Source organism: Salmo trutta, chromosome 25 (assembly GCF_901001165.1).
Source record: "Salmo trutta chromosome 25, fSalTru1.1, whole genome shotgun sequence".
In the NCBI taxonomy this organism is placed as follows: Eukaryota; Metazoa; Chordata; class Actinopteri; order Salmoniformes; family Salmonidae; genus Salmo; species Salmo trutta.
Window position 1 is genome coordinate 9,659,904 of NC_042981.1, and position 12,952 is coordinate 9,672,855.

Sequence of the window (12,952 nt, forward strand, 5' to 3'; positions counted from 1 at the left end):
ACACACTTTATGGGCCACAGTACCACCTGGTGGTAAACATAAAGCAGAAACGGATTATTTCAAGACGTTGCGGTCTTGAATGGAACATTTCATTTGCCTGCCAAAAGCGGCAAGGGAAGATGCAATAAACACACAGATTTAGCATTGCAAAATTGCTAAACTAGAAAATAAAATACCACCCACTGTGTTTTTTCTGTGACATTAGAGAGCTGTCAATGTGAGCAGTATATTTTACAGTTTAGAAAACTGCTGAGAAGGGCGGTTTCAGAGGTTACTAGGTAAACGGAAGTACAAACGGTAGACTAGTGGACCTAAACATGGCGCCTTTGCTGGATCACAAAATTGGCGTCGTTGTGTTATCTTCTTTACCTTGGCGATCAAAATCAAATCTCTTGACATGTTCACTCCTTTTGCTTATTTACCTGACGTCGCATCCAGCCTTGGCCAAACCGAGCAGCCTCAAAGAGATCACTGACGGAAACTGGGAAGACATCTTGGCAGGAGAATGGATGATTGAATTGTAAGTCCATCTAGCTAGCTAGCAAGCATGGTAAGCTAACTGCTTAGTTAGGCTGGCAATACATACAGCTAACGTTACTTTGCAATAGGTCGTTTTTCTAGTCTTGAATCGGCACTTGTTGAAAACCACGCCACACCTAGCTAGATAGTTTCTTATCTTAGATAGATAGCTTGCTAACGTTACATTGTTTCATAGGCTCGCAGCTAACAATGTAAAATCCATGCTTTCAGATTCATCTGAAATGATGTGACAGACCATGGCATGGTGGAGTTGGAAAGACAGAGCTAGCCTGCTGGACTACTGAGTGTTTTTGTTAGCTAGCTAACGTTAGTTGTGTGGTGTAGTTAAGACATGTTGACACCTGCTGCCATTGAATATTGGATAGTTTTGTCAGATATTTTTGTTGTTGAAAAACGGTATCTAACGTTGTTATTGTCATGCCAACGTTTGGTCCCAACCTCACTCGTCCCCGGCAGTTTTGCTCCGTGGTGTCCGGCGTGCCAACAGCTCCAGCCGGTGTGGAATGAGTTTGCCGACTGGGGTGAGGACATGGGCGTCAACATGGCGAAGGTGGATGTTACTGAACAGCCTGGTACGTTATGTCTATCTCCCTGGCTTCCTGACTGCCTATCAATAATCCCCCTTCTCAAGTTTAACGAAGTTCTGGGGTGAAGTTTCCCCTAGGTACTGATCATCCTAGCTTCTCCAATCCAAACCTTAACCTTTAGTGGATAAAATGCTAAACGGACCAAAGATGACTGTCTCTTGGGCCAGCTGCACCCTACTGCTTTCAGAGGAGGGGAGAGGTCCACTATGTTTTGTAGTTGAGACAATGCATGTAATCTGATCCAGTTATAGTCCACTATTACCATTGATATAATTTGTTAGGTCTATCTCGTGTTTTTGTAGACCCTTTGTAATATCAGTCATGAACAAGATGATGTTGGACTCATTCAGAGAGATATTTAGTCATATTCACTAACATTCTGCTCTCTCCTCCCGCCACCCCCTACCCACGCCTTAGGTTTGAGCGGGCGATTCATCATCACTTCACTTCCGACCATCTACCAGTAAGTTATCTCTCTAGTGCCTCAAGCAATGTCTCACATCCTGTTCCTGTCACAGACGCAGGCCAACAAAACTCAACCACCACCCATCATCCTATTTAGACTAATCAGGAAATGTGATCATCTTACAACCACATTTTAGCCAATAACCCTCACTGGAATGTTCAGACTTTGGCGGGAAGAGGAAGTGTCTTTCTAACATGTTGTTTTGTTGTTGTTGCTACTGTTATGATTCCAGACCCAGTTTAGACACTAGCCTTATATGTTGCTATAAAACATTGCCTGTCAATGGTAGAATAACTAAATATATATGACCCTACTATAGCTTAGTGGCACAATGGGCAAACAATCTGACTGTTTCTTTATTGTGCTTAATGCCACAATATTGGCTTCTTCATTTGGCTTTAATTGTGGTAGATCTCTATGATGACACTGTGTGTGTGTGTGTGTGTGTGTGTGTGTGTGTGTGTGTCAGCTGTAAGGATGGTGTGTTCAGGAGGTACCAGGGAGCTCGCACCAAAGATGACTTGCTAAGCTTTATTGATGAGAAGAAGTGGCAGGGCATTGAGCCCGTGTCTTCCTGGTTTGGACCATCTTCCTTCATGTGAGTGGATTCATGATTGATTGATTTGAGTGATTGATGGGAGTCTCCTCTCATTACGGGGCCTTAATGTGTGAAACTGGAGGGGAAAAAATACTGAAATGTAATGCATAAAAAGGTCCTTTTGAAGGAAGGACGTTTATTTACTTTTCTGTCTAAAAGGATTGTTGAGAAATAATGAATTGAAGTTGGGATATTTGTGACATTTTGGCCTCAGCCAGGCCTCCTTTAAGACTTTTTAACAGGGATGGACAACTTTACTGGGGTTGGGGCCACAAAAATGAGGGGCCGCAGTGGCTCGCGGGTTTGCGTACCCACATCCATACCCACACATGCAGTCAGAGCCCCCCCCCCCCCAACATTTTGCCATGGGGCGGAGAGAAATGTTTGCAGTTTTTAATATGATATCTGGGTGAGAGTGACTAACAAAATCAATGGGGGCTCCCCGGTCTGTATTTCGACCATGATTAATATGAGTTTAGATAGACCAGCGGCCAGCTAACTTACCCCCCCAAATGTATTTTTTCTAACATGGGCTTTCAAGGGCAAAACTGCTGATGCACAATCATATTTTGAAATTGCACCTTGTGTATTCTACTATATCGTTTTTTTAATGCGTGGCCCTACAAAAGGGGGCCTGTGGGTCACCAGTTACCCGTCTCTGCTTTATAACATGTAGTGACTGAGTCTGAATGTAGCCAGTATGTTTTATAGAAGTGACTAAATAGCTGCAGTCCACTTCCATGGGTAGTCCTCTCTAAAACAACAACCTGTTTTTACTCCTAACCACGCACATTCTTCTTATCACTCCCACACGCACACTACACTTCAGAACAACAGGACATATCCAAACGCTACCCTTCAGGTCATATCCAAACGCTACACTTCAGGACATATCCAAACGCTACACTTCAGGACATATCCAAACGCTACACTTCAGGACATATCCAACCGCTACACTTCAGGACATATCCAAACGCTACACTTCAGGTCATATCCAAACGCTACACTTCAGGACATATCCAAACGCTACACTTCAGGACATATCCAAACGCTACACTTCAGGACATATCCAAACGCTACACTTCAGGTCATATCCAAACGCTACACTTCAGGACATATCCAAACGCTACACTTCAGGTCATATCCAAACGCTACACTAGTTACTCAGCCTCTTAGTTTTGTGATTAAACATCCAACCAACACACCCAAGTCTGTATACCCCAAATGGCACCCTATTCCCTGCATAGTGCAATACTTTTCATCAGAGCCCTAGTCAAAGGTAGGAATATAAGGAATAGGGTGCCTGTCAGCCACTCTGACACTTCAAATCACATTTTATTTGTCACATGCTCTGAATACATGTAGACCTTACAGTGAAATGCTTACTTACAAGCCCTTAACCAACAATGCAGTTTAAGAAAATGGAGTTAAGAAAATATTTACTAAATAAAGTAAAAAAGTAACACAATAAAATAACAATAATGAGGCTATATACAGGGGGTACCGGATCAATGTGCAGGGGTACAGGTTAGTCGAGGTAATTTGTACATGTAAGTAGGGGTGAAGTGACTGCATAGATAATAAACAGCGAGTTGCAGCAGTGTAAAAACAAAGGGGGGAGGGGGGTTCAATGCAATAGTCCGGGTGGCGACTTGATTAGTTGTTCAGCAGTCATGGTTTGGGGGTAGAAGCTGTTAAGGAGTCTTTTAGACCTAGACTCCGGTACCGCTTTCCGTGCGGTAGCGAACAGTCTATGACTTGGGTGACCTGAGTCTTTGGCATTTTTTGGGCCTTCCTCTGACACCGCCTATTATATAGGTCCTGGATGGCAGGGTGCTTGTTCCCAGTGATTTACTGGGCTGTACGCACTACCCTCTGTAGCGCCTTGTGGTCGGATGCCGAGCAGTTGCCATACCAGGCTGTGATGCAACCGGTCAGGATGCGCTCAATGGTGCAGATGTAGAACTTTTTGAGGATCTGGGGCCGATGACGAATCTTTTCAGTCTCCTGAGGGGGGGGAAATGCGTTGTCGTACCCTCTTCACAACTTTCTTGGTGTGTTTTGGACCATGATAGTTTGACACTTTAACCAGGTTAGCTGGTAATTCTTAAATTATCTAAATTAAAATGTCTAAAAGGTATTTCTCCCTTTTCGCCCCCTGAAGGATGAACACTATGTCCGCTCTCTTCAAGCTGTCAATGTTCATTAGGGTGAGTGCTGCTTTTGCCTTCACTCTGTGAGCTGTCAGACACCACACACCAACACCACACCCACACAACAGCAACACTATGACTGCATCCCAAATGGCTCCCTATGTAGTGCACCACCTTTGACCAGGCCCGGTTTCCCGATAGCGATGGAATTTAGGCTTACATAGTGTTTTTTAACAATGCATCTTTCCTTAAACACCAAAGATGTGACATGTTTCCCAGAACACCATGCAGAGAGAATGTTCCATAAGTGTGTCGTTGAGGCATGTGTTGATACTGATAGAATGGAAAGAAAGGCAGTGCTGCTCTCAGATCAGGTTTCTCCATTCAAATCTCACCTTAACCTTTGTCCTCAGAACAGCCTCAATTCGTCGGGACATGGACTCTACAAGGTGTTGAAAGTATTCCACAGGGATGCTGGCCCATGTTGACTCCAATGCTTCCCACGGTTATGTCAAGTTGGCTGGATGTCCTTTGGGTGGTGGACCATTCTTGATGCACACAGGAAACTGTTGAGTGTGAAAAACCCAGCAGCGTTGCGGTTTTTGACACAAACCGGTGCGTCTGGCACCTACCACCATACCCCGTTCAAAGACACCTACCGCCACACCCTTTCAAAGACACCTACCGCCACACCCTATCAAAGACACCTACCACCACACCCTATCAAAGACACCTGCCACCACACCCCTATCAAAGACACCTGCCACCACACCCCGTTCAAAGACACCTACCACCACACCCTATCAAAGACACCTACCGCCACACCCTATCAAAGACACCTGCCGCCACACCCTATCAAAGACACCTGCCACCACACCCTATCAAAGGCACCTGCCGCCACACCCTATCAAAGGCACCTGCCACCACACCCCGTTCAAAGGCACTTACATATTTTGTCTTGCCCATTCACCCTCTGAATGGTACATATACACAATCCATGTCTCAATTGTCTCGAGGCTTAAAAATTCTTCTTTAACCTGTCTCCTCCCCTTCATCTACACTGATTTGAAGTGGATTTAACAGGTGACATCAATACGGGATCATACCTTTCACCTGGTCAGTCTATGTCACGGAAAAAACAGGTGTCTTTAATGTTTTGTACACTCAGTGTATATAGCCTATATTGTACTTACACTATTTATCTTTTAATGCAGTCATCTCAGTTTTCATTTGAAGCATCTTTTTATCCTTTGCTTGTTTGTAAAAAATTGCAAAGACATTGCCAAGTTGAAACTAACAGTTGACTTCTTGTTCTCTCCTCTCCAGCGTTGCCATAACTACCTGACAGAGCATTTGGGGATTCCAGTGTGGGGCTCATATGTCATCTTTGGACTGGCCACTCTCTTCTCTGGCCTAGTCCTGGGACTGGTATGTTAGTCATACTCCTTGGACTGGCCACTCTCTTCTCTGGCCTAGTTCTGGGACTGGTACATTAGTCATACTCCTTGGACTGGCCACTCTCTTCTCTGGCCTAGTTCTGGGACTGGTATGTTAGTCATACTCCTTGGACTGGCCACTCTCTTCTCTGGCCTAGTTCTGGGACTGGTATTGAGCTAAGATTTAATTTATCTTACACTTTTGATTTTAATGTACTTTTTAATGTAAGGTGTCCTGAAAGGTGTCTGGTCATATAAAAAGTGTTGTAATTATTTAGTATTATGTGCGTGCCCTCACATAGTGGACCACCAAGACACATGTAAACAATGGAGCAAATGCATCCCATTTTATATTCAGTAGGAAAAATGACAGGCTGTGGAAGTTATTGGAGGCAAAGAAAGACAGCGATGTCAATATGTTACAGTAACATCAACTCTGCTCTCCTCACCAATCGAGCCAACTTCTCTTGTACCTTCTCTTCCAGATACTGGTGTTCATTGCAGATTTTGTCTTCCCATCACGACGATTTAACTCCCCAAACTACTACCAGAGTGAGTATGAGTTGACAGAGAATCCATGTCCATGTAACTTTATGAAATGTGCAGTGTAGCACTGTGTTATGTGCTGAACTCTTGGAGCGGATATAGTAGTAGAAGATTACCATAATCTTTTATCATTGTCTTTACAGAGAACAGACATGTCTTTTTCCTGTTCTTAAGTTGTGGACTGTTCTGTTTTTAGTGTAGGAGCAGTGGCATGGAGAGTGCAGTATGTAATATAATGACTTTGTTATTGTCCTGTACTGTTATTCATATAGTCTTTATTCTGTTATTCTTGTTGTCCTGTTATTCATATAGTCTTTATTGTCATGTTATTCATATAGTCTTTATTGTCATGTTATTCATATAGTCTTTCTTGTCCTGGTATTCATATAGTCTTTATTGCCCTGGTATTCATATAGTCTTTATTGTCATGTTATTCATATAGTCTTTATTGCCCTGGTATTCATATAGTCTTTATTGCCCTGGTATTCATATAGTCTTTATTGTCATGGTATTCATATAGTCTTTATTGCCCTGGTATTCATATAGTCTTTATTGCCCTGGTATTCATATAGTCTTTATTGCCCTGGTATTCATATAGTCTTTATTGTCATGTTATTCATATAGTCTTTATTGTCATGGTATTCATATAGTCTTTATTGCCCTGGTATTCATATAGTCTTTATTGCCCTGGTATTCATATAGTCTTTATTGCCCTGGTATTCATATAGTCTTTATTGCCCTGGTATTCATATAGTCTTTGTTGTCATGGTATTCATATAGTCTTTATTCTGTTATTCTTATTGGCCTGTTATTCATATAGTCTTTATTGTCCCATTCCAGAGAAACAGACGATGGAACAAGCCAGGCTGATTCAGCAGCTGGAGGAGGAGCAGGAGGCGGACGGAGAAGAGGATGATGAGGACGATGAAGATGGAGAACAGGAAGATGTCTGGAGGACAGCGTCTCCCGAGGGGCGTCCAGAGGAGGTGCTGCGAAAGAGGGTGGTGGGCAACCGTGAAGACCAGGATAAGGAGTCCTAGAGGCCTGGAGGGGAACTGAAGATGCCCCTTTAAACAGCGAGGAAGGGGAGGGGGCCTGGTTTGGGGCCTAAGCTCGTTTTTATAAAGTGCCTCAGAATAGGAGTACTGATCTAGGAATTATAGATGATGATAACTAAGATGACATGGACAGGTGGAACTGATCCTAGATCAGCACTCCTACTCTGAGGTGCTTTATGTTCCTGAACAGCAGTAGAGTTTACAGCAGACAGCTTACAGAGCCCTAGCAACACGCTGGCAAGGCCTCAGCGACGCCTTGCTTCTTCTCCCTTCAGCTTCACCGGGAGTGCCCCGTATTCTGGCCGCTCTGCTCTCACCACCAGCACCCTCCCCTGGATTGGAGGTGCTACTGCACACTCCCAACACCATTGTCATGTTCTTTAGGCATCAAATGAAGGAAACAGATTGGAACAGGAAGGGTTTATCCAAGTCCAATATGAAATGCTCCTTTTTCATTTTCTGTTGGTAAATAATAAAAAAAAAAATGTCCCTAATGAACACAAACCTGTATATCCTTGTTCTTTGTTTCATTAGTCCATTGTAGACATAGTCCCAAAAGATATGTCACTTTCAAAATACAGAAATCATCCCTGTGTGATGCATTTTACCTCATATATGATACAAACTGCATCATGCGGGGATGATTTCTGTATTTTGAAAGTGACATATCTTTTGGGACTATGTCAACAATGGACTAATGAAACAAATCCCAAAGGATGGTGTTTGGGTGGAGTTTACCTGAAGGTATGGAGTGCACTAGAACAGGATCATTTTACCACTTTTTTTGTATTCTACATTAATCCCTGTTTTAACAAATTATATACAGCTTTTGAGCATTATTTCATTGTACACTGTGTGTCCAAAACATTAGGAACACCTTCCTAATATTGAGTTGTACCCCCTTTTGACCTCAGAACAGCCTCTGTTGACTCCAATGCTTCCCACAGTTGGCTGGATGTCCTTTGGGTGGTGGACCATTCTCGATACACAGGAAACTGTTGAGCCTGAAAAACCCAGCAGCGGTGCAGTTCTTGACACAAACCGGCACCTACTACTGTACCCCGTTCAAAGGCGCTTAAATATTTTGTCTTGCCCATTCTCCCTCTGAATAGCACACATACACAATCCATGTCTCAATTGTCTCGAGGCTTAAAAATCCTTCTTCAAACTGTCTCCTCCCCTTCATCTACACTGAATGAAGAGAATTTAACAAGTGACATCAATACGGGATCATAGCTTTCACTTTTATTCACCTGGTTAGTCTGTCATGGAAAGATCAGGTGTTCTTAATGTTTTGTCCACACAGCAAAAATCTTCCATCTTATGTATATTTCTGTTTCTCCTTTTCCACTTTAAATTATTTATTTTTTTAACCTCAGAAAGCCTATTGTTTGTTTTCATCCAAGTCTTCCTTGACAGACCTTGTATCCGCCCACCATTGAACTTCATAATGCTTTAGTGAGCGCAGTGCAGTTTGCATGCTTTTCTACAGGCAACTAAGATCAAATCTCTTCGGGGGCCCTTCATATGTTTCTGTTTGGTCTACACCAAGATGTTGAGTTGTGCAGTTGTTGCTTTCATCTCTGGTGGAAGGGAACTGCTATTTTCTGCCTGCCTGGTTTTGATGAAGTCTCACTCCATTTTTGAAAAAGATTGTGGTGCTTACTAAACCTCCCTGGAAGTGGATGTTGGTCAGTATTAATCATTAAGGGTTTAACTGTTTTGGAGTTGTGAAGACGCCCCTTGTTTGGCCAGAACAGGGCTGCACAGGGGTGCGTTCACAACCCCAGCATGATACAAAGATATTGTGTAAAATGTTAATAACCTTGTTTTGTTGATCTCTGCTGTAAAGCTAATATCCACCCCTTTGTAAAGCTGGCAGTGGAATGTCTTTGAGACATATCTTATGTTGTGTTCATCTCTGTGTGAGATGTTCTTCCATATAAGTCGGAAATAGTTTATTAATGTGCTGTCATGTCAGACACAATGCATGCCGTCTTTACAACTACAATTATTATGGGGGTTCTTCGATATCCTGGTCACAAATGGCACACTATCCCCTATAGTGTTCACTACTGTTGACCAAGACTCATATAGCTCTGGTCAAAAGTAGTGCATTATATAGGGAACAGGGAGCCATTTGGGATGCGTGACACGTGTTGTGAGAGGTGATGGTATTTTAACCCTACTTCTGCGCCGTAGTTTTCTGGCTTCTGCTTTACTCTCTGTGTGAGAGAGCGGGGGAAGGGGGATGGGGGTAGAGGTGTGTGTGTGTGTGTGTGTGAGAGAGAGAGACTGCTTTTTGAAGTTTAACTGAAATTTCCTGGATGCCGATTTAAGCCTAATCCTGGATTTAAAAGCTATTTCAATGTACATTCTCCAGGACTATGCTTAATTGGTGTCCAGAAAACTGTTCCTAAGAGTTTGAACTCGAGGTCATTAAACCTATTTTCATGGTTTGAAAATAGACCAAGGTAAACCCCCAGGGCAGTCGATGCAGAGTACCAATGGTCAAAGCCAGGGCCCGCAAAGCGTCTGAGTAGGAGTGCTGATCTGAGATCAGTTTTACCTAGATCAGCACCCCTATTCTGAGACCCTTTATGGATTTAGTTTGACGTCCTGTTCTTCTGAAAGAACAAGACCAAACAAGAATGACTTTGACTGTACTGTGCATCATTCATAAAATAGTGTTTTTTGCGAAGGACATATAGTTTTACATTTTCTGAGTGGTCAGTAGACGTGGCAATGTAACCCGGGACGAGTATTTTACTAACATTTCATTATCTGTAAGAACTGACAGATGCTCACAAAAACGTGTTTATGTATTTCAGCTTTGTAGAACAGACCGGTTTAGGCCTATGACCTGTGACCTGTGTTGACGTTCCACATTTTTAGCAATGACTTCTCTTAAGGACTTCTTTTTAAATGCTATTATTTCTTTCCTACAAGCTATTTCCTCATGTTGTGACAAGGGTACAACATCAACATATGCCCACCTGAACATTTAACATGGATCCATTTGGTTGGAAATCTAACTGTGGCTTCTAGCTTTCCTCACTTTTGCTTCAGCTGCAGGGCTTGTCCTAAATGGCTCCCTGTATAGTGCAGGTCAAAAGTAGTGCATTATATAGGGAATAGGGTGCAATTTGAGAAGCATAGAGGGATGTCATGTAGGACACTGAGACAACTATGTTCTTACCTGTGTCCAATGAGAGCTCTTTCAATAAAGAATCAAGTCATGTTTGAACCGATCTGTACTTGTCACTCTGTGGCGGAAATGTCCGTTTTTATTAGGTGACTTACAGTGAGTAATATACTGTGAGGTTTTACAATAACTTCTAGAAATTGCGTAGATGAACTCAATTAAATGTATTTTATAATGCTCTTTTTACATAATTTGTCACAAAGTGCTTTACAGATACCCAGCTGAAAACCCCAAAGAGCAAGCAATGCAGAGGCAGAAGCGCGGTGGCTGGGAAAAACTCCCTAGAAAATGCAGGAACCTAGGAAGAAACCTAGAGAGGAACCAGGCTCTGAGAGGTGGTTCCTCTCAGAGCCTCAGAGCTCTTCTAGCTGTGCCAGGTGGAGATTATAAGAGTACATGGCCATTAAGGCCAGATAATTCTTCAAGATATTCAAACATTCATAGATGACCAGCAGGGTCAGATAATAGTACCAGTGGTTATAGAGGGTGCAACATGTCAGGAGTGAAAGTCAGTTGGCTTTTCATAGCCGAGCATTCAGAGGTCGAGACAGCAGGTGAAAGAGCGAAATAGAGACAGAGGGAGTTGAAAAAGCAGGTCCGGGACAAGGTCAGGGTTCCATAGCTGCAGGCAGAGCAGCCGTACAACCAGGTGGAATGGGGTACGGCCAGGAGTCATCAGGTCAGGTAGTCCTGAGGCATGGTCCTAGGGCTCAGGTCCTCCAGGAGGGGAGAGAGAGAGAGGGGTACGGCCAGGAGTCATCAGGTCAGGTAGTCCTGAGGCATGGTCCTAGGGCTCAGGTCCTCCAGGAGGGGAGAGAGAGAGTGGTACAGCCAGGAGTCATCAGGTCAGGTAGTCCTGAGGCATGGTCCTAGGGCTCAGGTCCTCCAGGAGGGGGGAGAGAGAGAGTGGTACAGCCAGGAGTCATCAGGTCAGGTAGTCCTGAGGCATGGTCCTAGGGCTCAGGTCCTCCAGGAGGGGGGAGAGAGAGAGAGAGTGATACAGTTAGGAGTCATCAGGTCAGGTAGTCCTGAGGCATGGTCCTAGGGCTCAGGTCCTCCAGGAGGGGAGAGAGAGAGAGAGAGTGGTACAGCCAGGAGTCATCAGGTCAGGTAGTCCTGAGGCATGGTCCTAGGGCTCAGGTCCTCTGGGAGGGGAGAGAGAGAGAGAGTGGTACAGCCAGGAGTCATCAGGTCAGGTAGTCCTGAGGCATGGTCCTAGGGCTCAGGTCCTCCAGGAGAGGAGAGAGAGAGAGAGTGGTACAGCCAGGAGTCATCAGGTCAGGTAGTCCTGAGGCATGGTCCTAGGGCTCAGGTCCTCCAGGAGGGGAGAGAGAGAGAGAGTGGTACAGCCAGGAGTCATCAGGTCAGGTAGTCCTGAGGCATGGTCCTAGGGCTCAGGTCCTCCAGGAGGGGAGAGAGAGAGAGTGGTATAGCCAGGAGTCATCAGGTCAGGTAGTCCTGAGGCATGGTCCTAGGGCTCAGGTCCTCCGGGAGAGGAGGGAGAGAGGGAGAGAGTGGTACAGCCAGGAGTCATCAGGTCAGGTAGTCCTGAGGCATGGTCCTAGGGCTCAGGTCCTCCAGGAGGGGAGAGAGAGAGAGTGGTATAGCCAGGAGTCATCAGGTCAGGTAGTCCTGAGGCATGGTCCTAGGGCTCAGGTCCTCCAGGAGAGGAGAGAGAGAGAGAGAGAGTGGTACAGCCAGGAGTCATCAGGTCAGGTAGTCCTGAGGCATGGTCCTAGGGCTCAGGTCCTCCAGGAGGGGAGAGAGAGAGAGAGAGAGTGGTACAGCCAGGAGTCATCAGGTCAGGTAGTCCTGAGGCATGGTCCTAGGGCTCAGGTCCTCCAGGAGGGGAGAGAGTGGTACAGCCAGGAGTCATCAGGTCAGGTAGTCCTGAGGCATGGTCCTAGGGCTCAGGTCCTCCAGGAGAGGAGAGAGAGAGGGGTACAGCCAGGAGTCATCAGGTCAGGTAGTCCTGAGGCATGGTCCTAGGGCTCAGGTCCTCCAGGAGAGGAGAGAGAGAGGGGTACAGCCAGGAGTCATCAGGTCAGGTAGTCCTGAGGCATGGTCCTAGGGCTCAGGTCCTCTGGGAGGGGAGAGAGAGAGACCACTCTTCTAGATGCATGTACCTTGGAGTTGTACAATGACAGACACCAAGCATTTAATTCCTGTATTCATGACAGGGTTTGAGCCCGAGTAGGCCTACTATACTGCTCAAACCCTGTCATGAATACAGGAATTAAACGCTTGGTGACTGTCATTGTACAACTCTAAGCTTAGTGTTATAGCAGTTTTGTAATACTACTAATGTCCAGTAGGTGGCAATATTTTCCACTGTCTTAAAATAATTGCATTTGTGCTACCAT

At 44.7% G+C, this 12,952-nt stretch overlaps 1 protein-coding gene across 1 annotated transcript; it reads left to right on the plus strand.

Annotated features, from left to right (window-relative positions):
- The first annotated feature begins 80 nt into the window (after nucleotides 1-80).
- Nucleotides 81-7,888, plus strand: LOC115161964 (thioredoxin-related transmembrane protein 1). The gene is made up of 8 exons (XM_029712820.1): nucleotides 81-520; nucleotides 997-1,112; nucleotides 1,545-1,590; nucleotides 2,063-2,191; nucleotides 4,356-4,401; nucleotides 5,671-5,772; nucleotides 6,266-6,332; nucleotides 7,167-7,888. The coding sequence occupies exons 1-8, from the start codon at nucleotides 318-320 to the stop codon at nucleotides 7,364-7,366; spliced, it is 909 nt and encodes a 302-aa protein (XP_029568680.1). The 5' UTR covers nucleotides 81-317; the 3' UTR covers nucleotides 7,367-7,888.
- Nucleotides 7,889-12,952: the final 5,064 nt, after the last annotated feature.

Bases quoted from the DNA above. Each gene is read 5' to 3' on its own strand.
- LOC115161964 (XM_029712820.1), top strand. From the start codon at position 318: ATGGCGCCTTTGCTGGATCACAAAATTGGCGTCGTTGTGTTATCTTCT. The intron at 521-996 runs GTAAGTCCATCT...CGTCCCCGGCAG, and splicing joins GGAGAATGGATGATTGAATT to TTTTGCTCCGTGGTGTCCGG. The intron at 6,333-7,166 runs GTGAGTATGAGT...GTCCCATTCCAG, and splicing joins CTCCCCAAACTACTACCAGA to AGAAACAGACGATGGAACAA.